This window comes from Trichosurus vulpecula, chromosome 4 (genome assembly GCF_011100635.1).
Source record: "Trichosurus vulpecula isolate mTriVul1 chromosome 4, mTriVul1.pri, whole genome shotgun sequence".
Lineage (NCBI taxonomy): Eukaryota > Metazoa > Chordata > Mammalia > Diprotodontia > Phalangeridae > Trichosurus > Trichosurus vulpecula.
The window spans coordinates 144,649,927-144,675,071 of NC_050576.1; the positions used below are offsets into that span (position 1 = coordinate 144,649,927).

Genomic DNA, 25,145 nt, shown 5'->3' on the forward strand with positions numbered 1-25,145 from the left:
ACAAAACGCTTCTCACACAAATAAAGCCAGATATAAATAATTGGAAAAACATCAGTTACCCACGGGTAGGCCTAGCTAATATCATTAAAATGACAATTCTATGTAAATTAATTTACTTATTCAGTGCCATACCAATCAAACTACCAAAAATTATTTTATAGAGCTAGGAAAAATAATAATAAAATTCATCTGGAAGAACAAAAGGTCCAGAATATCAAGTGAATTAATGAAAAGAAATGCAAGGGAAGGCAGTCTAGCTATACCAGATCTTAAATTGTATTATAAAGCAACAATCATCAAAACTACTTGGTACTGGCTAAGAAATAGAGCAGTGGATCAGTGGAATAGGTTAAGTACACAAGGCACAGTAATCAATGACTATAATAATCTACTGCTTGAGAAACTCAAACACTCCAGCTTCTGGAATAAGAACTCATTAGTTGACAAAAACTGCTGAGAAAACTGGAAAACAGCATCACAGAAACTAGGCATAGACTAACATCTTACACCATATACACAAAATAAAGTCAAAATGGGTACAGGATTTAGTCATAAAGGGTGAAATAGAAGCAAGTTAGAAGAGCAAGGAATAGTTTACCTGTCATATTTATGGAGAACAGAAGAATTTATGACCAAATGAGAGATGGAGAACATTATGAAATCCAAAACGAATACTTTTGATTACGTTAAATTGAAAAGTTTTGCACAAACAAAGCCAATGCAACCAAGATTAGGAGGGAAGCAGAAAAATGAGAAATATTTTTTACAATCAGTGTCTCCAATAAAGGCCTCATTTCTAAAATATATAGAGAACTGAGTGAAATTTATAGGAATGCAAGTCATTCTCCAATTGATAAAAGGTCAAAGGACATGAACAGAAGAAGAAATTAAAACTATCTATAGTCATATGAAAAAATGCTCTAAATCACTATTGATTAGAGAAACGCAAATCAAAACAACTATTAGGTACCACATCTCACATATCAGATTGGCTAGCATGACAAAACAGGAAAATTATAAATGCTGGAGAAGATGTGGGAAAATTGGAAACATTTATGCATTGTTGGTGGATTTATGAACTGATCCAACATTCTGGGAGAGCAAATTCGAACTATGCCTAAAGATCTATAAAAATGTGCATAACCTTTGACCCAGAAATATCACTTCTTGGTCTGTATCCCAAAGAGATCACACAAATGGGAAAAGGACCCACAGCTATAAAAATATTTATAGCATCTCTTTTTGTGGTGGCAAAGAATTGGAAATTGAGGGGATGCCCATCAGTTGGGGAATGCTGAACAAGTGGTGGTATATAAGTGTAATGAAATACTATTGTGCTGTAAGAGATGATGAGCAGGCAAACTTCAGAAAAACCTGGAAATATTTATATGAACTGATGGTGACTGAAGTGAGCAGAACTAGGAGAACATTGTACAGTTACAGCCACATTTGTGATGACTAACTTTGATAGACTTATCTCTTCTTAGCAATGCAAGGATCTAAGACAACTCCAAAAGATTCATGATGGAAAATGCTGTCCACATCCAGAAAAAGAACTATGGAGTCTGAATGCAGACTGGAGCATATTATTTGCTTCTCTCTTTTTTTTTTCCTTCTTTCTCAAGGTCTCTCCCATTGGTTCTAATTCTTCTTTACATATTACACACTGTCTTGGGGTGGAGGAGGGGAGAGATGGGGAGAAAATTTGGAACTCAAAATCTTATGGAAGTGAATGTTAAAAATTTAAAATAAACAAATAATAAAATTAAAATGCATCCCCTACCCATAGCTGTTGGGAAAAATATATAATCAGCTTCTGTAATATTAATTAAAGTGGGACTTTTTTACTGTTTTCTCCTTTGGAGCACTTATTTAATCAAGTGCCCTTGACGAGTCTGGCCTTTGTTTCTTTGATTAAATTAGGAGTTTTTGATGACCTTCGTGCCTCAAGGGAAAGCCTGGTTTGCATGGGTTTGAGTGACATGTTTGTGACACTTTTAGGTCACATGGGTTTGAGTCACACATTGTGACGTGCTTTGACCCTGAACAAGATATAAAAACCCAGAAGCTGGCATTCTCCCTTGGGGCTCTCAGTCACTGTAAGAGTGGTGTGGGACACTGGGAAGCCATTTTAAGAGGCTTGTAAACCCAGATGTTGATGCTTTCCTGGTAAATTGTGATTTGGTATGTTTATATTGTGTATTTTATAATTTGTATTTCCTCTGAAGTTCAAGTTGCTGGCTTTTCCTCCTGAACTAAGTGAATGATATTTATATGTTGGATTAAAGTAAGATTGTTAACCCCTTAACGTTGCTTTCCTTAGTAAAGCAGATCAAAGAATCTGTGTTAGTGGCCTTCAGTGTGCTGGTTGTTGTTGGTTTTACACAGCCACAGTAGCTGCTAGCAAGATTATTGCTACAGCTTCTCTTCTAATCTTCTATGCAAAGATATTTAACGTTAAGGTTACGTATGCATTTAGAATGTACTGCTATGGATGAATACCTATAGTAGGTTTCCATTTCCTACCAGCTACATTCTTTTGGAATCGCTAGGACTTCTCCATGATGGCCCCAAGAACACCATCACTAAAAAATCTCATAATCCTTCACATTAAATCAGCCTTGGCACTCACACCTCTGTCTTCTAAATAGTTTCTGTTATTGCCTTGTAGATTTTGCTCTCTGGTCCCTTTTCCCCTTGTGCCTCACTTTTAGATATACCAACTCCTGCAGGTGATAGAGAAAATATCTTCAGTAAAAATTTTCCTGTATCAATGATTGTGCAGTTCATTATTGACATTTGTCTTCTCCTTGGTCATTTTTTTCTCATTTGCCTTGAAATCTCTTTGCTAGGTCCATGCCTTTACACTCCTCTAAGAGTCAGCTCCTCCTACGAGATGATTCCCCTTCTTGGGTGGGATGAGTGGCCTAAGCACCAAATCCCTGCAGATTATTCCCATTTAGATCTAAATTTTCCCCTCTAATCTATCTTCTCCCACAGGAGCATTTGTCAGTGGTAATGTCATCCCACCACTAAAACAAAATTTCCTTCTTTCTTTCCCCCTATTTTGATTCCTCCCTTTGACTCTTTGTCCATTCTCCTGTAAAGCTCTTTTTCCTGAAAGGCTACAGGAGTGCTTTCCCCTTCATTGATAGCCTTTGACTTAATTAAGGCACATTATATATTCCACTGTAGCTTCTTCCTCCCCTTGCCTCTTGAAAGTACCCTCCCATTCTGTAATTTAATTCCACAAAAAATGCTTCACTGTATTAGAGCAGTGTGTGAGGTTTGATCCATAATGTTTCAGTCCTATTTCTCCACCAACACTTTCTTTTGACTTCCACTTCCACTCTGGTCTATTTGGTTTCATTTTGAAAGAAATCTCTTAATATTCTTTCCATTGTTATTTTGTTATTATTGTTTTTCTTGGTTCCTATATTGGTTTACTCTTGTATTTCTGCTGTCTGAAGAGTTTAAGAAGCAGATTTCTTTCAGGACTGAATTTCTAGGAACATTCTGAAATCCTCTTTTTATTAAATATAGGTCTTTTTTCATTCATAGTCAGCTACAAGTTTGCAGGGAAGGTCAGCTTGTATTGCAATCTGAGTTCCTTTACATTATGAAATTTTTTCATTCCCTCCTATATTTTCTGGTAGATGAAGAATAGTCTTGGGTTGTTTGAATTTTTTTTTCTTTACATTTGAAAGTACTTCTCCTGGTAACTTATAAATTTTGTTGTCTACCAGTGGAATTATAAAATTTCCCTATTATGTGTCTTGGAGTTTGCAGCACTTGGTTTTACCTAGGTGCAATCTGTGGATTCTTTGTGATTGGTATTTTGTGTACAGAAGTTCTGAGTAGTTTTCTTGCATTATAGTGTTTAGCATTTTTGATTTATGGTGTTCTTCTGTGAGATCTGTAGTCCTTAGTCTGTTTCTTAAGCTGTTACTTCCTGTCTTTGAGAGCAATATATTTTGCTTGAATGGAGATCATGTTTCACTTAATCTTATTGCTTTTCGTTTCTCTTCTTCCAGATGGTCCTTCGCTTCCATGTATTTGCACTTCCAATCAGTTATTCCATCTTTTGTTTCTTTGAGGAGACTTGCCACCATGGATTCAAATTTTTCTATTCTACTAATTATTTCCATTGTGTAGACTAAACATTCTCCTTTCATGACTCTTATTTCATTCTTTAACAACTCAGTAGAATCTTGCTATGGTTCTATGCCCTCTGTGGAATCCACAGGGTCATCTGCTTCATTGATTCATTTTGCTTTGCCTTGCAATATTTATTCAAAGACATATGGACTTGTTTAGATGATCTGGAGGCCAAAGGTCTTTCTGTTATCCACCTGCATAGGACTATGGGAAAGTCATTTAACCACTGTCTGCCTCAATTTACTCAACAGTATAATGGAAATAATAACATCATCCACCTCACGGGAATTTTGTGACAATTAAATGAGAGGCTTGTCAATAGTGCTTTGCACAGAGCCTGACACATAGTAGGCACAGTATAAATGCTTATTGTCTTCCCCCTTTCCCCATGTTAGCAATATTTTCCCTATTGGTTTATCTGCTTACACTCATGGTCTTTAATTGAGTTATCTTCCTCCTGAGATCTTTGGTAATTTCAGAATTTTTCATTTTTAATTATCCTCTAATTCTCCTTTTTGACTGTGGTTTTACTTCCCAGGGGGCTGGATTGCAAAGCCATCTCAGCCTTCATTCATGATGGCAAATTTGCAATTAACCAACCTTAATCTCTGCCCCAAATGACTTCTACAGCGGATGGAAATGACCCAAGCTAGATGGTGGAGTGTCACACAGGTATACAAGTGTCCTGCTCCAATTCCTTCTGTTCTTCAGTTTTCTGGTTGAGCTATGCTGAGGCACAAATTGCTATTGTATTACTGTAGCAGCCTCAGCAAGTTTCTGCCCTTTGGATTTCTGTGACACTGGGAGGAGGGGGCAGAGTGTAGAGTTGAGTTATGTTACAAACCTGTGAGTCAGCTTCCTACAGCCCTGCTTCTGGAATATGTTGGGTGATGGGGTCTGGGGGAGGAAGGTGCTAAGTGAGCATATTAAGGGCTTGGATTATTAACCTTCTTTGTTGTTAGTTTATTGAATTATCTCCTTTAGATTCTTAGTGCCCCAGACCATGCAGACATATGAAATTGCTTTATCTCTTGCACATATTTCCTATTTTACAGAAGTTTGAGAGTTTGTGAGGATTGAAGAAAATGTTTAGTCTTCTATTTTGATGGTCGTGTGACCTGAAACTTTTTCCCCAAAACCTATGTTTCTAAAAAGTGCTATCTAAATACTAAAAAATAGGAAGGTAAACATGATCAGATCAGTTCAATGGAAAGAATGCACTTTGGTAGATATATTTTATCATGCTCCCAACCTAAATTACTACAAAAGAATCCAAGTTTCTATACATTGAGTCTAAACACCAACCTTCGTTGCTCTTCTCCATGCTCCCCAGAAGGAACAGTCAAACATTCATCCATATGACCATGAAGCAATCTGAGCACATCACCCCCAATCAAGTAGCCTGAAAAAGGGAAAATCTGTTGTTTACCATTGCTCACACAGATTCATTCAATTTTTGACCTGTCACAGACTTTGGATGATGACAATAAAAATATAAAAGGTTAACACCTTACGTTTGCTTAATTAATGATTCATATTTCACAAAGTACATTTATATTCTCTTCTTTGACACTTAGAACAACCCACTCAGATCATCTAGTCATAGAATCTTGAAATTATAAAATGTTGGAGCTGGGAAGGACCTCAGAAATAATCTAGTACAACTAAAGCAATTATAAATTAGGAAACTAAGGCCCAGAAACTTTCTCAAACCCACATTACAGGAGTCAAGACTAGAATATACATGTCCTGACTCCCAGTTAAGTACTTTTTCAATATCTAGGAAGGAAGGGAGGAGGGAGGGAGGGGGATGGGAGAGGAAGAGAGGAAGATATAGCATTAGACTCTAAACCACATAAGCTAAAACAAGAGTAAAAGTAAAAATTTTCCCCTAGGAAATAGTTAATAGTCGTTCAAGAAAGGTTTATACATGATTCTCTCTGGCTTCCTTGAAAGGGGCATAAGTCACTAAAAACTTTGAGAGTTTTATGTCTTCCCAGTGTGGAAAAAAGGAAGCTAGGACGACCAGAAATGAAGAACAGGGGTTTTCCCCCTGCAAAGGAAGTTTTTTTTTTTCTCCAGTGATTAAGAAGAAAGGACAGAAGGAGAAGAGGGAAGTGTTGGGGATCTCCCCTTCCCCACATCCCACAGAACAGAAAAGTAACTGGACTAGTTAATGATAAGGGCATTTGCAGTTCCCTTCCTAAAATCTGAGCCTTCAAGAAAGATCATGAAAGGTAAAAATTAAAGGTATAAGTGGAAGGTAAAGATTTTGTTTTTACTGAGAGGGTTCATTCAGGTGGCTAAGCACTAAGAAAAAAAACAGACATAGTCCTTACCTCCCCCCCCATCTCTTGCTTTATCATGCCATTTTATTCTGCTAAAGGCTACATTTGATTAATATAATCTTATTTCACATAAACACAAGTGACTGACCCTGTCCCTTTCATTTATTTGTATTCTTTGTTAGAGAAATAGGGGTACAAGACAACGCTAGTAGCCACACAGGAAAGAGAGAACTTTGCTAAAACAAGTTTGGAATCCCAACCACACAGTCCATTCTGAAAGAGTTCTCATTCTCTAACTGAGGACATAATCATGAACATTCATACGTTCATAAGTAGTTCATATATAGTTTTGTAACTATACTTCCAAGGGTAGAGTTATTATGAACTAATAATAAGTTAGGCCTAATCAGACACCAGCCCAACCTAGTGACCCCAGGGTCATATTACAAATATTTCTATAGTTCTTACCTAGTTGAGTAACTATATCTGGCAGATGGTGAACCCCGACACCAACATTGGCCTACTTTCCTAGCCATTTCTAAACTGTGACACTTACACTTGAGCTATCCTTCTCATTCTTCTCTGCCCCTGGGACCTTGGGACCCCATCTAATCAAAGAGCTCTTTCTTTGTTATCTTGCCAATAACCAAGTCTCTAAGAATTCTTAGAGAGCAAGCCTTGATTTCAATTTATCTGTCCTGTTAAAAAAAGGCAGTTTGTGGGCACTCAAATTAATTCTGTAGGTGACAACATGGATTGCTATTTATTTTATATGGTACCCTTTCTTCTTTTCTAATAACATCAAGGGATCTACAATCTGAATAACTGACCCATTCTGATGTTCACTACTCTCCTACAAGCAAAGCAATATTATTTTATTTTCATCTAACCTAAATCTGTCTGTAATAAGTTCAAATAGTACTTTAGACTACAGTAAAACTCTCAGTCATCACTAAAATATATTATCTATATTACGGCATTGGCAGTGTGATATAATGGAAAGGGCACTGGATTTGGAGCTGGAGTTCCACATTCAAATCTATCACTTTGCCTCTTATTAGCTGCAGGACCTTAGTCAAGTCACTAAAGTCACCTTCTATTTTTAAAACAAGAGGATGAATTCACTCTGTAGGCACTCATGTTCTAGATTCAGATCAATCAAGCCTGCAATAGTGCTGATCATACCTTTACTAATATCATCAAAGAATATAAGACAATTCATTTTAAAAGTCAGGTGCAATGACAGTGTTTGGATGGGGCTCCTTAGCTTTTCTCAGGCCTCACAGAAATTTATCCTAGGCCTCTATAGCAGCAGCCTGTGCAAATGTCAAAAGTCTCACCAGACCAAAAAGATTTTTTTAATCCCCAATTGTTTTTATCCCAATATTGGACGCCATGCAATCCAGCTGGATTGTTCCAGGAATTACCAAAAAACACTCTGGGCAGGGAGGGATAGGAGAGGGGGAGAGAGAGCACAGATGGAGGGAGGACAGAGAGACAGACAGGGAAGAGGGAAGGAGAGACAGACAGACTTGGACTGTTTTTCTGAATTCTCCATCTTCCCAAGTGTAGATCAGGGTAGGTGTGAGGCACAGTGAATACTGTAGGACTTGGAGTCAGGAAGAATTGAGTTCAAATCTAGCCTCAAATATTTACTAGCCATGTGACCCTGGACAAATCACTTTAATCTCTCTATGCCTCAGTTTTCTCATCTCTAAAATGGCATAGCTGCACCTATCTCCAAGGGTTGCTGAGAAGATAAAATGAGGTATTATTGGTAAAACACTTTGCAAACCTTCATACACTATGGAAATGTTAGCTATCATCATCATCAACATCATTATATGATTTTTCCCAATAAATTTTCTGCTGTGTTACCACCTCAGGTGCATATAATAATAATAATAATAATAATAATAATAGCACTTTAATAATAATAAAGCTAACATTTGGATAAATTTTAAGGTTTGAAAAGCACTTTGGATACATTATCTCATTTGAGTTTACTCTTAGGATGACCTTGTGAGGTAAGTGCCACTCTTATTCTAATTCTACAGATAAGGAAATTGAAGTTGAGAAGGTCATCTGATTTGCCCTGTTTCCTGTAGCTAATGTGTGTAAGAGGCAACATCCCAACCCAGGTCATCCTGAATCTTATCCTGTTACTCTGTTCCATAGGCCATGGGCTACCTCATCCTGACTCTAAATAACCGAAACAGTCAGGGTTGTAGCAAGCCTGGTTAAATCTTACTGCAGGGGGTGATACTATATGATTTCTAACAATTCTTCCAGCTTTAAATCCATGAACTATGAATCATGAAGATAATAGGTTGATTGTTCATAGGTCCTCAACAAAATTACAAGAATGATCTTCTACTTCCCAGCCTACAAAAGTTTTCTAGTTAAGCAGAATTCTCCTTACCTTGGGCTGCTTCACTTCCTGAACTGATTGGGGCCACACTCCAGAGGGTTTGCTGGAATGCAGCATCTACGTGTAAGATGTCACAGCCATAAGACAAATGCTGCAAAAAGAGGCAAAAGAAGGCATTTACTGAAATGCAAAGTAAATTTCATTTGTATAGGTTTTTAGCAACTTCCTATGTGTACATTGTACATTGCACAGATGAAATATTTAAAAGATCTTTATTGACTGATCAAATACAAAGAGCAATAAAAAAATGGAAGTTCATTTTTTAATGTGGTATTAAAAGTACCAAAAGGTACTTTCAAGATGAAATTTCAATGTGCAATTTTCCACATGCTACTTACCATCATTGAATAGCTTGAATCTAGCATGAATATCCATCCCTCAGATTTATTAAGGTCTTAAAGGAACTTTGTTTGGGATGTGGTATTCCCTAGATGGTAGCATTTTCTTTCTTTCTTTCTTTCTTTCTTTCTTTCTTTCTTTCTTTCTTTCTTTCTTTCTTTCTTTCCTTCTTTCTTCTCTTCCTTCCTTCCTTTCTTCCTCTCTCCCTCTCTTTATTTGTAAGCGATTTCATTCCTTTATATCTTCTGCAATTAATATTCCATCCACACCATTCTTTGAATACTTTTTTTATGATCATGTCAAAAATGCACAGCACAGAAACCATCAAGATGGTAGTGTTTTCTTATGGGAGCTAAATCCCATGAACCCAATTTCCTCACAGTTCTCAACAAACTGAACAACTAAAATTTGCCTTTTTACCAAAAATAGAAATCTTTATTAAAACATAAGTCTAAATTATATTCTAAAGCAGAAAAACAGAGAAGTCAGTTATGCATTTTCCCTCTCTGAAGTCTACTAGTTTTAAAGGTTTGGATACAGACAGCTCCTCCACAAAAATAGAAAGTTTTATTAAAATGTAAGAAAATTATAAAATCATATACTAATTTGAATTAAGAACATAAAGAATTTAAAGAAAAATATACTAAGTAAATTTAGGTACCTTGCTGGCTAAACCTTATTTATCTATCACTACTTAACTCTAAAGTTGTCAACTCTCTCAACACTTCTTTTGGAATAAGGAGCCAACTCTAGCATATGAATTACTTTTGGCAGTAATATGTCCCCAATAATAATGTCTATAAAATGTTTCTGAAACTTACTACTGACAGGCTAATCTTTTAAATACTTGGTTTATTCACAACAAATATATAGTACCTTGGCAAAACCTTCCCAGGACTTGTGTCCACTCTAGAGGCATACAGAACATATGCAACATTAGGCACTGCTACCTTTAATTACCCTAAGGGTATTCTCATCTCATTCTATCCTCGATACACCACATTGGAGAATTTATGTATATTCAGTTCCCTGGTCTTTACATTTTACAAAGGACATAGATAAACTGGAAAGCATAAAGAAAGGGTGACCAGGATGGTGCAATGCCATGTGAGTATCCTTTGAAAGAACTAGGGAAGTTTAACTTAGAGAAGGTAGAGGTGAAGGGAAAAGATGATGGCTATCTTCAAGTATTTGCGGGATTGTTACATGAAGGGGAATAGTCTTATTCTACTTAATCTTAAAGAAGAGAATTAGCATCAAAGGGTAAAAGTTACAAAGAGGCAAATTTAATTTTGATTGCAAGGGATTCCAGAAAATTAGAACTATCTACACCTCCTTGGGAGGAGGGAAATTCACCCTCCCTGAAGACCTTCAAGCAAAGGTTGGATGACCACTTATCAGCAATGTCATAGAAGAGATTCTTATTCAGAATCCTCAGGGGTTCTGTGATTAAGTTGACTTTTTTCAATAGGTCACTGAAGTAATTAAAATGCACTTGCGCATTGGTAAACATATAATTCCATATGTATGTATATACAAATATATACACACACATACACATGTGTATATGTATGTGTATGTATGTATTTCAATAACCAAATGGCATAGGTAAGAAAATACATTTGTTGAATATGAAAATGTCTTTAGAAAGGGGTAAGCATACCCTGTGTGAAAGAGAATAAAGAAATAAAAGTGGTCAAATAAAAATCAACCCACAAAAAAGGAGATAGAAAAAAGGAATAATCCATATACTTGACCCTGAATGTCTTAAAATGAACTACATCGTTTTATACAGCTACTACCAGAAAAAAATTATAATCTGAGTTAAAAATCATCTTCCCAATTCTTAGAGCATTTTGTCATAGATAACTAAAGGCTGATTCTATCTGATATAAAAGTCAAATAGTATCATCTATATACATTAGACTTAAATAAATAGCTGCAAAATTATGTCACATACCTAAATCAAAATGAAATAAGTATAGGAGATTTACTGCCATTATCTCTATTTTTCATATGGGAAAACTGAAATTGAGAAAGGTTAAGTGATTTGACCAGGGTCACATAGCTAGCATCTGAGACAGTATTTGAACTCAGGTCTTACTGACTGCAAGGCCAGTATTCTATCCACTGCACCACTTGAAAACAGAACTTTTTATATAGAGAGAGTCTAATCAATAAACACACATGCATACACAAGTAGAGGTAGCATTGTAGATAGAATAGAAGCCTCAGAGTTAGGAGACACAAGTTGAACTGTCTCTTTTAAAAAAAAGTTTCATTGCCTTGTTTTTACATTAGAAACAATTACAGATTATTATCATTTCATGAGAGGTATCTTGTAGCAAAGTAAAAGAAGTAAAACTAATAATAGTGTCCTCATTTGAAAGTGTATGTAACATTCCACATCTGTCACATCCCTCACCTCTCAATTTTAAAAAAATGACAAAAATATATTTTTTCTCTGTCCCCACTGGAAAAAAAAAACAAATTTCTTGTAACAAATATGCATAGCCAAGTGAAATCCTTTGATAAGTACATCAATGAGTACATGAGTACACACATGTACATGCATATAGGGTTTTGTGTGTGTGTGTGTGTGTGTGTAAATTTCACACTTCATTCTTTATCCTAAATCTATCACTGCTTTTTAATAGAAAGAATGTTTTATTATCAATCTGCTGGAAACACGAATGGTCACTGTCCTTAAAATTTGATTGCCTTTACAATTTTGTTGTTATTGTATAAATTGTTCTCCGAGTTCTGCTCATTTCATTCTTCATCAGTTTGAAAAAGTCCTCAAAAGCTGTTTAATATTGATTTTATAGTATAATTTGTTCTAGTTCTGCTTGCTTCACTATGTATCAGTTCAAATAAATTTTTCATATTCTGAAATAATTTCTTAAAGCATCAATAACATTGTAATGCCATTACATAACAGTAATATTGTAATAATAGTTCAAATCTCACTTCAAGCACTTAACTTCTCTTTGATCCTGGACAAGCTGTAGAAACTCTCTCAATTCTAGTTTTCTCATCTGTAATGAGGATACCTGAAGCATCTGTTGTGCTCTCAGTATGAGGAATTCCTTGTATCAAGGTAAACTGTAACATTTAATGACAAAGTACAAGAGGATTTCTCAAGGCACTTTATGTGACTTGGTCTGAATTACGAAGTAAGTGTCAGTAATGGGATTCTTCCTTATCCATTCTCAGGAAGGCTCTCAATTCACTATGATAAACTCTCTCTAGTCACCTATAAAATGAGGTGAATATAATAATAAGCATGATAATACTCATGCTCCCTACCCTTATGGGGTCATTATGACAAAAGGATTTTGTTAGCTTTAAAGTACCTTATAAATGTGAGTTATCACCATAATGTGTAATAACAGCTAATGTTTGCATAAGATTTCCACAACACTTCACATATATTATCTCATTTGATAGAGGGGACAAGGACAACATATGTGATTTCATTGGGAAAGGAAACTCACAGGTGAAGTAACTCCCCCTACCAATGCTAGTTGAAAACTTCTCTAAACCTTCTAGTCTTACAAAGTTGCCTAGAGCAATGAGGAGTTAGATGACTTACTCAAAGTTAGATGACTTGCAGAAAATCTATCCACTGTGGAATACTGCTTCTCTGGCAATAAGTGATAGAATAACTAAATAAAATGTACAAATAATCCAACAACTTCATTTAAGCTAATTAAATTTTCTTTCCTAATAAGCCATTTTTACAGTGCTATTCCTAGTATTAGCCTTCTATCCTCTGAATATATGGTATCACTCATCTTAAAATGTGCATACAGAATCCATATAACCAACTCTGTTGGCAGAATAGAGAATTGTTCTAAGCTTACCTATAACTAGTCTTGAGATTTTTTTGTTCTTGAGAAGAACAAAGTGCAACAGAATAATTACAAGAGCCAAAAACTCATAAATGAGGAAAATAAGTTTCCGAGGGGCTAAAAGTTAGTTATGGGTGATGCAACGAGTGTTAAACTAGGACTAGAATTCAGTTCCCCAAACACTATAACTTTGCTTCCATATGATTGAATTTTGCTGTTGTTTAAGTAGTGTACAATTCTTCATGATTCCATTTTGGTATTTTCTTGGCAAAGATACTGGAGTGGTTTTCCATTTCCTTCTCCAGCTCATTTTACAGATGAGAAACTGAGGCAAACAGGGTTAAGTGACTTGCCCTGGGTCACACAGCTAGCGAGTGTCTGAGGCAGAATTTGAACTCATGAAGATGAGCCTTCCTGATTCCAAGCCCAGTGCTGTATCTACTGCACCACATAGCTAACCATATAATTTGATATCCGATGAAAATCATTCATAGGATACTTCTATTTTCATTATTTTCATTTCCTACATACACATACTTAACAAACTAGCACTTCTTCCATAATTTACAAAAGAGTCATTAAAAGAAATCATAAATGAAATCTGACTCATCCGCACCCTTACCTTATCCATTAAAGAGATGGATGCAGTTCTTTAGTTAATTCTAAGTTAAACAAGGAAGTTAGTGTCATTACAATTTGATCCATGCTCATTAATGGAAAAATTCCTAAAGTATCCTATAATAAAATACTCTTATTTTATAGAATCTTTGAGCACAAAATCTCAATTTGAAGAAACCATCTGGTCTAACCTATACCTGAAAAATAAATTCAACAATATGCCTGAGAAATGGCTATCCAATCTTTATTTAAAGACCTCCAATAAGGGGGAGCCCATTTTCTCCCAAAGAAGCCCATTCTACTTTTGGATAGCTCAAATTTTAGTGAGTTTTTCCTTATGTCAAATCTAATTTGCCTCTCTGCAACTTCTACCCATTACTCTTATTTCTGCCCCTTGGAGGCAAACAGAACAAATCTGCCAACCTCCCAGATCATTTGCACTCAAAAATCTCTGTAGCTACAACTCTTTCATATCATACTTGTGAAGTTTATTTTTTAAATGTAAGTGTAAAATTTTACATTTATCCCTATTCAATTTTATTGTTTTAGGTATTGTCCAGTGTTCCAGGCTATAGAGCGCTTTCAAATAAAAGAAGCAAGCCATAGATAAATCTTAAACAACAAAAAAGCCAAGAAGAGACCACTGACTTAGTCCAGTAGATACCTTCCAAATGGATGCTGAGACATTAAAAACTACTCTTAGGGTTGGGCCACTGAACCAGTTAGTTCCAAGTCTATGTAACTGTTCTATATTGTAGAGCCAACATCTCTCCTATTCCACAAGCATATCATAATAACCTTTGTCAAATACTTTGCTAAAATGTAGGCAAATATTATTCACTGTATTTACCCATCTACTAGTAAAATAATCTTGTGGGAAAAATGTCTATATCTCGTGTGTACATTGTTGTTGGCATGTTTTTCTCACTCATAAGTATGTGAGCTCCTTGAGGGAAGTGCATGTTTTGGCTTTCTTTGTATTCATGCTTAGCACAGTGCCTGGTACAGAGCAAATTCTTAATAAATTCTTATCAGTTGACTATGATGGTTAGTCTAGTGCAGGCTTGCACAACCTGTGGCCTGCAGGCACAGCCAAAAGATTTTTGGTGGCACTCCAAAGGATTTCCAGCAGCCAGTGAAAATTGTAGAGGATAATCTACATAATATCCTCTACATTTTTCATGGGCCACCAGAAATCCTTTGCTGGGCCACAGGTTGTGCAGGCCTGGTGTAGAATGACCTATTATTGATAAAGCCATGCTAGCTCCCTGTGATAAACAGCCATAACAATGTTAAATTGATAAGCTACATTTAGCTTTCTGGATACTAAGATTTTTTCTGAATTACTTACATAAAGTCAATAATGTCCCATTTTATGAATATATAATTTGTATTCCTCCATAAAATGAAGCTTCCCTTCCTTTCTTCCTTCTTTCATTTCGAAAGTAAGAAAATTTTCTCCAAGGTCAAAAAGCTAGTAAATATCAGGGCCAGCAGTTGAACCCAGGTTTTTCCTGTTTAGTCAGTACACTATTCCATGTGGTTTCTCTTCAACATTTGACCACAGTCATTCTTCAATAAAAATGTAATTTAATACATAAAAATATCAAACTCCATTTTATATATATACATATATATCAGTGAATGCAAGGATATTTTAGCTCTTAATTTAGGCTTATTTCTTCACACATATATCATAGAATGATGCTATATCAGTTGTTAACCTGAAATTTTCCTACCTATGCTATCTGCATTTCCTTTCTTTGTATGGATTTTTTCATAATGATTCGCTTTCATATCAATTAACGTGCTCCAGATTCCTTTCTTTGGACAGACAATAAAGACAGGAGCTTTTTATTCATGATTAGATGTCATTTACACATCATTAGTAAATTGATGTAAGAGGAAGTACTGATAATGTTATTACCATACACATTAAGGTCATTGTCCTTAGCCAGAAACTTCAGTTCATATATTCATGCAAGCTTTTGCTCCAGAAAGAGAATTACAGCAAATAAGGAAAAGGGGAGGGAGGAGGAAGGAAAGGGAATAAAGGACAAATCACAACTGGAAAGGATCATAAAGATCATCTTGTCTAACCTCTTCATTTTGCAGATGAGACTACTGCGACTCAGAAAAGTTAAGGGACTTACATCATGAAGCAAGTTAAGCAGAGTCAGGTCTAGAATATAGGATTCCTCAAACCCAATTATAATATTATTTTCACTAAATCAAATCATAACATACTGACAGTGAATCACTTGTGTATAATTGATGTGAGTAAATTGTCATCTAAACCTAAGAAAAGAATTTTATTAATCTCAAAGTTAATTCATTGCAACATTATTTCATATATAAAATTACCTTGTCAATCATGCTATTTTGTACTTACCAAGTATCTTTCAGAGGACACACTGACTAAGATTAGGTCATCTCCAACTCGAACTTTTTCTCCTTCTGAACGTTGTTTGGAAGCAGGGTGGATGGTCCACCAACATGCTTCACCTACAATAATATTCCAATCAATCAAAAAGCATTTAGTGAAACAGACCTTGCCCTTAAGAAGATAATAATCTAGCTGAGGGAGACATATACTTGTACGGGTATTCTGCATCAAAAAGATGCAAAAGAGATACAAAATATTTTGGCCGGAAGGAAAGCACTAGCAGCTGGTGAATCACAAAGGGCTCCATTTAGAATCTGGCGATTGAGATTAACCTAAAGAAAACTAGGGATTCTAAGAAGCAGAGGAGAGGAAAACTGAATTCTGGTTATGAGGGACATGCAGAACAAAGGCAAGGAGAAAGGAAATGTTGTTCTATATATTCGAAACAATAAGAAGGACTGTTTCACTGAACGAGTAAAAAGGCCAGTATGCGTGAATGGGAGTAAAGTGTAATAAGGCTGGAAAAGCGGTTTGGAGTAAATTTGTTAAGTCTTTTAACTGTCAAAAAGAGATTTTAAGTTTGATTCTAGAGATTACATAGGAAGCTACTGTAGCTTACTGAGTACAAGGGAATGACATAGTCAAACCCTTTTAGGAAAATCACTGGCAACTATGTAGAAAATGGATTGGTGGGGCAGGAATTGAGGCAAGGAAAACAATCAGGAGGCTATCACAGTAGTCTAGGCAAGAAGTGACAAAGGCCTGAACTGAGGAGGCTATGTGAGCACAGAGAAAGGGATGGACATAAGAGATGTTGTGCTGGTAGAAATGACAAGATTTGGCAAATGCATGGATATGTGGGGTAAGAGTGAATGAAAAGTCCTAGATGACACCAATGTTGCAAATCTGGGCCACTGGAAGAATGGTGGTATACTCTTAAGAGAAATGCAAAGTTCTAAAGAGAAACACTGAAAATCTCCTCTTATTTTAAGTCTCTGCAGATTCCATTAAAAAAGAAGAAAACAGTATATAAATCTTCAAGATCTCTCTTCTTATAACATTATTTTCCCACTAACACATTTAATAAAGTACAAAATAATATTTAGTAGAAAAAATAACCTTTCCTCTAAGGATGATAACTAAAATAGCTATTGCAAATGAGCTGTGCATGAGAAATAGATAGAATGCTATTTTTTTCTTAAGTCATTTTTTAGACAAGGCACAATATCCATTAAGTTTTACCCATTAAAATTCTCTGTCACTGAACCAAAGGAAAATGACATTTTAAAAGTACAAGGAATATTGCTTTTGTTAGGGTCAATATATGCCACATGTATAGAGATGAATATAGTTCTTTATACTTCTTTAAGCAATGCAAAGAAAGCAACTGGACAGCAGAGTATTTCCTTGTTTTAAATAATTTATGCAGGTTTCTCATTCAGTTTTACACTGGCATATACTAATTTGAAATAAGAATTCACTAAAAAAGAATTTGGGGGAGGGAGGAGGGTAGAGATATACCTGAGATTCTACAAAATAAATCAGAATTCTCTCATTTTTTCTCCTTAAAGCATCATAAATTTTTAAATACTTGGGTACTCTACATATCTCAACATTAAAGAATTTCAATATGTAGTTATTTACCACATCTAATTGGTGAAATGAATGCTGAATTGATAAAGCATTCTCATTTTTCCAAAATGTTTTCACATCAACTATTTCACCTACATTCACAGTTAACAATTTGTTGAAAATGAACTAGAAATAGAATCCAGGCATTGTCATGTTACAATCTGCATGCTTTCCTTTCCCCAAGAGCCTGTTAAATCATGAAATTCAGAGAAAGCCCCTATTAGAGATTAGCTTGGAACAGGATCATTAATTGTGGATCCAAGATTTGTTCTTCAAAGAGTATACTTACTATGCAGAGGATATTTACTAAGTGTTTTACAAATATCTCATTTGAATGGAAGTAAAAAGAAGACTAAATGTAATTTCATGAAATATTATAAAATAAAAGTCACTGTGGTTAATACTTTTAGGAGGCAGTGAAGAACAATCTACTTTCTTCCTCAGACATATAGGAAAAAGCAGTTTTGAAGCCTTACCTTAGTTTCTAACTACCTAAAGTGAAAAGGATTTATTACTGTGAATTAATTCTAAATCGTCTGCTTTTGCAAAAAAAATCCACTAAAAGTTCCATTCGTTATTTATAAATGCCACATATTCATCTAATTTATCATATTGTGTCCACATAATCTAGTCCAATCTAATCCCAGAAAGCGTCTTGTTAAAAATTTCCTGATCTACACACAGCTCACCTGTTGTGTCTTCTTGTAACCCAACATCAAAAGCCAGTTTATCTGTTGAAGACCGAGAGGTGGAAAGGCAGCAGAGGTACTAGAAATAAAGAAGTAGGTACTCATCATTACATGTTTATATTCATGGCCAATTCCTATGATGAAAAGTAATATGCCATCAATCTGCCTCAATTGTACCATACAGCAGTCTTTTGCCATTAACAGGATGCTTCTTTTCTAACCATGGGGTTTTAATTGCCTGTAGTTTAGAACTGTATTTAAGCAGCACTGATCAAGATTAATGTCTCAAAGTGAATTGTCAGTCTCTATCTGCTTCAGTTCCCCCCACAAAAGACTGGAGAGAGACATAGTGGCAGTGAAAGAATTGTTCCCTGGTAAATAAGTGACTGAGAACCAAATTACATCCTCTGACATGTTGTATACATCTTTTATGGGAACTCCATGAACATAAAGAGCAGACTGTAATTCTGAGAAGTATAATTCAGATGAGGTTAGAAAGAGTATGAATTTTAACTGGGAGAAGGGAGTAAGTTGTGGCTAAAGTGAAAATAAGCAGAGAGGAAATTAAAATCCCCATAAAGGAGGAAAAAGAAAGGGACAGGGCAGTATTGACAAGTGCATGCCAGCTAAGACACAGCTTTTCAAATCCTTGAGTTAGCATGCTTGAGCCCATTACTCCCTTGAACTGATTTTTAAAATAATGCAATGACAATAATACTACTTGACATTTTAAACAGTGATTGAAATTACAAATCATACGGAAAGATGCTTTTCTCATTCATATTCCCTAAGTACTCACCACTAAATCATTCCATCTAAATTTTTTTTTTAAATTATGAGCCAATATCCCCTTAAAGAGTTTATAAAACCAGTTGCTCAATACTATAATTTAATTTTTAGTCCTATAGTTCCTGACTGTGTACAGAAGGAAAAAATTTTGCCTGGAGCACATGGCAAATGAGTTCCACATGTTTACTTACCATACCACTGTAGGAATGTCGTAATAATATGGCATGTCCATACAGGAGCGTCCGATGGCCACCACCTTGGGCAGTCTGAGCACACAGAAGAAAAAGGAGGGAAGACATCTTGAAAAAGAAAAATCTACCAACATCCCTATAATTTGCTAGACTTTCCAAATATTTCATAACAATTTAAAATATCAAAGGGCCTTCCTACAAAGTATCATTTCTGATCTTTCCATATAATTTCTAAATATTATATTGTTTACATGTTAGGTTCATGAAAGACCTCAAGAAATTAGAAAGGTTTATTTCAGGAAAACTAAATTATAAATAAAAGTAGAAAGGAAGGTGATATAAAGGGGTTGAAAAAATCCTATGTTCCCATAGACAAAACTGCCTACGGGAATGCTATATTCAAGAAAACATTTATTGAAATAGGTAAGATATTAACTACAACAGAAAATATTTCATAAACTTTTGTTCTTTAAATATGAATCTAAATAATGGCTTTTCCTTGCCTTGTTTGGATATGTTAACTTTAATGGGACATTACACTTTAACACCAGACTTAAGATTTACAAGTAACCAAAACTAAGATTAACTTAACTGACAGTTGTTTGACTTATACCAAAGTAAATGTACGGTTGAAAAACAAAGAAGAAAAGGACAAAAGTTCTAATATTAACACCTCTAACTGGAAAGACAATATCTATTTATAAATGTCTGAGTGTTCTTGGGAGAATTGAGAGGATTGCCTCAGTCTACTTTCTGAATTTCCTTTGATTTATACTTTCATATTTTTCCAACTGTTTAAAATTTGGGTTTTGTTTTTCAATGTTTCAAATGTGAAATTTTGTTGGCAATGTGAATGAAGCTATTAAGACTCCATAAGTCTGAAAACAAATCTCATTTGAGTCCATTTAAAATGAAGTCATTGTTAAAATTTTAATGGTACTTCATGGTGTACAACACTCTTCTTCTAATTAGGCACTACAAAAATGTTACAAAGTCTGAGCCAGGGAGAAGGGCTACATTGCCCAGTCTGAGAATCTTTGGCAGATCACTTAATTTCTAATTGCTCCTTGCCTTTGAAAAAGAAATATTTTACTCTTCATGCCCTTTTGGCTACTCCAAACTTTTAAAATTATATATTCTAACAGTTAGACCTGTGTTAAAATTCCACCTCAGATAATGACTATTTGTCTGACCTTGAACAACCACTTTCCTTCTCTGTGTCTTATTTTCTTCATCTACAAAACGAGGTGGTTTGACTGTATGGTCTCTAAGGTATCTTCCAGCTCTAAATTTATAATCCATCTAAATGTATGTCATAATACACACATTCATCATTAGTTTTGTCTTTTCTGTGTGGATTACTAGGCTAATCTTTTATCAGTGGCCATGGATTTCATTGACAAGGCCCTGTAGTATTCTGGAGTTTTTTGTAATCAGCACAATTTTACTTGCAAATAGGAGCTAGTCACTCAGATCAACTTAATTTTCATAAGTAAAACTTTTACATCCTAAAGTATTAAAAAGTCCAAATGTGGTTGCTCCATTATGGCTGATGATAATAGAAACATTGACAAACACTGACAAATGTGTTCTTTTTTGCATATTTGTTGTTCTTCCAGTTTGATCTATAAATGTTATTTGAAAGATATACCTTATTTGGATCTCAATAAAAAAGATTCCAAAGTCCATAAATAACAATTTGGAAACTGCCCAATTGAGGAATTCTCTTTAAAATCAAAAGCAGAAATCAAAATAGAGGATAAATAATTCTTCTTTCATACTTAGACCATTAATTCATGTAAATGCTGTCCATACTTTACATTTCTACCAAATTCCCTATCAAGAATAGTATAGACCAAAGAATTCCCTTCCTATCTATTTAATTCTAAAGAGGAGTTCTCATACTTTACCTTACCTTTTAAATGAGATTAATGACTTGAGAATCATACTTGCTCAGGAAGCCTTAAGCATTTCATTCATTCATTTGAATGACTATAGTCACATTGTATATCATCAAAAAAAGAATATCATAAAACGCTTATAAAAAGATCCCAAAATTATGATTATCTACATTCTTTAATTCACATCCCATCTCTATTACTGATCATTAGATTCCTCTGATGGAAACATTAGTTTCCTTCTAATAATTATGTAAAAGCTACCTAGACTCTACCAAACCCTTAAGAAATGACCTCAATCAATAGGCATTCAGTAAACACCAACTTTATGTTCAATGACCTGTGCTCACTCTTGGGAATACCAAAAGAAAAATCAAACAATCTTCACCCTTAAAGATCTTAAATTCTATCAGGGAGCTACAGCATGGTCACGTATAAGTAAATAAAAGGAATATATGGAAGGTAAATAAACGGTGATTTGGGCAGGGTGGTACTAACCACAGAGAATAACAGGAAAAGCCTCTTGAAAGAGGTAGTATTTAAATTGATTTAAGAGGTCGAGTTCCAAGAGGTGATGGTGAGAAGGGAATACATTTTAGGCATGGGGGTAGGGGGATGGGAGTGGGGAGGCAGATAGCTTATGCAAAGGAATGGAGGGGGAAGACAGGATTGTCATGCATAGGAAACACCAAAGAGACCAGTTTGGCTGGGCAGAAGAATGAATGAGAAGTAATGTCATGAACCCTGAAAGATAGGTTGGAATCAGAGTGTGAAGAACTTCAAATGTCCAGTAGAGACATCTGTATTTTGTCCTAGAGGTAATGGGAGATGTCTACAGCTTCTTGATCAGGGAAATGACATGGTCATAACCTATGCTTTAAGGACATTAATTTGGTAGCTATATGGAGGGTAGACTGGAAAGAACTTGGATGAAAGAAGATAACAGCATAATTATAAAACATATACTTCTTCATTTTCTCCTACCTCTTCTTGGTAGGAATTCAGTTTGTATAGCACTAATAATCTGATAAGAACCACTAGTATGAAACTAAACCATACTTTACCAGACTGTGTGGTACAGCTAAGGCTGCTAAGGAGGTAGGATGGGGCAGGGGAGGGGAATCCAGGCTATCTTATTTAGAAAAATCTAATGACAACATCATCTTTCTAACATCCAATGGTATTTCCAAAGTCCTCCTAAAGGGATGACTAGAGTATGCAAAAGATTTAATGTAGAAACATCAACATCAATATTAACTTAAAATAGGTATTAATACAGTATAGCTAGCTATTATACTAATATTTAGAAAGAATTTCTCTCTGAGGAAAAGTCTGAGGAACAATACTACTTGGAATTTTTTCCAAAGTGGATTGGGTCATTTAATTTATTACTGTCATAAGTTTAAAATGCTAACAGAGATCAGCAATCTCTAGTATATAAAATTAGAAGAGTGGTGACTAATAAAGTTCATCACTATTTGCACTTTTAAATTGCTGGGCTCTTTTTTCTTATTGTTTTATAAAATATTAGTTTATTAATCACTCTTTGGAATTATTGCTGATTAAAGGTATTTATTTTTGTCAACTATATACCATTTAGGTATTTCAAAGATTTTTTTTAATTTGTTCATTATCTTTAAGCAATCATAGAAAATTTGGAATATTTCCCATAACTATTTTATTTTGATAATAAAGAGGATCTTGGTCAATTTACATAAATCCAACACAGATGTTTTTACCTTTTGATGCTATTTTATATCACAAAATTGGCTATTCAAAACAATGGAGCCATGAAATATGCAAATATTTCAACCTATGTTACAAAACAGAGGGAAAGGAAGAAGTCAATTTTCAGTTCTTAGGTTTCTGAACATGCAATGTAAACCTTCTTTCTTATATATGGGATGAAGAAAACTTTAAAACTGACAAAATACAACAATTTTCTCATCCTGGACATGGAGGAAATAGATTGCTTCATATGGAAAAAGAATATGGCTTTAATCTGTCTTCTCCTTGGGCTAATGGTTAACTTCCTTAAAGTAAGAAGGCAAACGCAGCATAAGGCACATTCGAAATTCCCAGAAAACGTATATGCATCGCATTTGTTCTTGCTTAGTCCCAGTCCCTGATGGCCCCATAGCAGACATCCAAGCCTACCATTACCACAGAGAATTGTAGTTAATAAATAACCTACTTTCAGCAAAAATGAGGCAGCTAGATGGTTCAATGAATAGAGCATGGGCTTGGTGAGGAAGATCAGAGTACCAATCCAGCCAGCCTCAGATACTTACTAGCTATGTGACCTTGGGCAATTAATTTAACTTTTCCTACTTTCCTTTACTTTGAATCAGTTTCCTCTACCATAAAAATTGAGATAATAGCACCTACCTTGCAGGGTTGTTCTGAGGATCAAAGAAGATAATATTTTTAAAGGTATTATGCACATAGTATGTGCCTGGAATATAGTAGGTGCTATACAAATACTAGCTAGTAGTAGTAGTAGTAGTAGTAGTAGTAGTAGTAGAAGTAGTAGTAGTAGTGGTAGTGGTGGTGGTGGTGGTGGTGGTGGTAGTAGTAGTAGTAGTAGTATATAAATATGACTGACAAACCTAGTTTGATATTTCATCAGATATGGCAATTGTGATGGTATCTTTACCAACAAATGTCCTCAGAAAACAGCTCTAACTTAACAACAGTGCAGGTCAATAGGAAAACATCACTCTGCTTTCAACAGGGTAAGCAGTTCTATTTCAGGCGGGAAATTCAAAATTGTTTAAAGATGAAAAATAAAAATAAGGATTATTTCCTTTTAAGTGCTTTCATTTGATTCAATTTCATGCCTATGGCCTACATTAATAACATTTTAACAGATAGGCATGAAAATATAAAGGCCTTTAGGCTGGTTCTGGGAGCTAAAGGTAACTAGGGACAAATATGAATAAGAGGTTAGACCTAAAATAAATAGATTACCTCTCCTTGGGAGTGTGCTGGATCTGGCTTAGGGCCTAATTTTCCTTCTCTTCTGCTCTAGTTAAAGTAATTATTTTTCCTTTGGATTGTAGGCCAGCATCTGCTCTGAAAATCAGACTTAAAGTTGCATAAGACTTATTTAAAGTCAGAGGTGACTTGTCCAGGGTAATAGAGATACTATATATCAGAGACAGGATTTGAACTTAGATCTTCCTGACTTCTAGGCCAGCTATCCATCTATTATGTCACACTGCCTACCAGTAAGGTAATTAATTTTCTCCAAAACTGCGCAAAGATCTTGATAAAGAAATCAAAGAAATTCATAACCTAACCAGGGAAAGGGAGACTCTAAGCAGATCTGCATACAACTCAAAACTGTAGCTTTGATTTGTTGAAAATGAAGAGAAAAACAATGTAAAATATAAATACCAGTAAAATATACTGGCCAAGTGAGGTGGGAAAATTACACAACTATCAGAAAATTCAGGCAGGTCAGGGGAAAAAAAGGTTGTCCCAATTACCTGAATACTTTAGGCAAAGGTGGTTTTTCTCCCTGAATTAAGTCATTGACCTCTCTCTTTAATGACATAACAGTCATATTTTGTTTTCTTACTTTTAAGTGCCCATCATTATCTTAATTTAGGGATTTCTTAACAACATAAAAATGTCATAGCAATTAACTTTTTATCTGAATAATTATAAATTAGCACATAAGGTGAGAGAGGAAACCTGTTTCCTATTGCAAGAGTTCATTAACACTGATCTGCTGCTACCTAGTGGCTCTTCCATTTTCCCTAAGTATATTTTTCCCACTAATGTATTCAGAGACAGAAGGGACAGAAGATCCAGCACACTCCCAAGGAGAGGTAATCTATTTATTTTAGGTCTAACCTCTTATTCAT

The 25,145-nt window shown here is 35.1% G+C and overlaps 1 protein-coding gene across 4 annotated transcripts in view; it reads right to left on the reverse strand.

The window, feature by feature from the left end:
• Positions 1–25,145, reverse strand: part of RYR2 (ryanodine receptor 2) — an 828,134-nt gene that overhangs the window by 513,181 nt on the left and 289,808 nt on the right. For all 4 annotated transcript variants that reach the window (XM_036753924.1, XM_036753927.1, XM_036753925.1 and 1 more), the window contains exons 6-10: positions 19,376–19,450; positions 18,396–18,474; positions 16,081–16,193; positions 8,869–8,968; positions 5,464–5,560 (exon numbers count right to left, since the gene is read on the reverse strand). In XM_036753924.1, the coding sequence (XP_036609819.1) occupies positions 5,464–5,560; positions 8,869–8,968; positions 16,081–16,193; positions 18,396–18,474; positions 19,376–19,450 (464 nt within the window). The remainder of the gene's footprint in view (positions 1–5,463; positions 5,561–8,868; positions 8,969–16,080; positions 16,194–18,395; positions 18,475–19,375; positions 19,451–25,145) is intronic.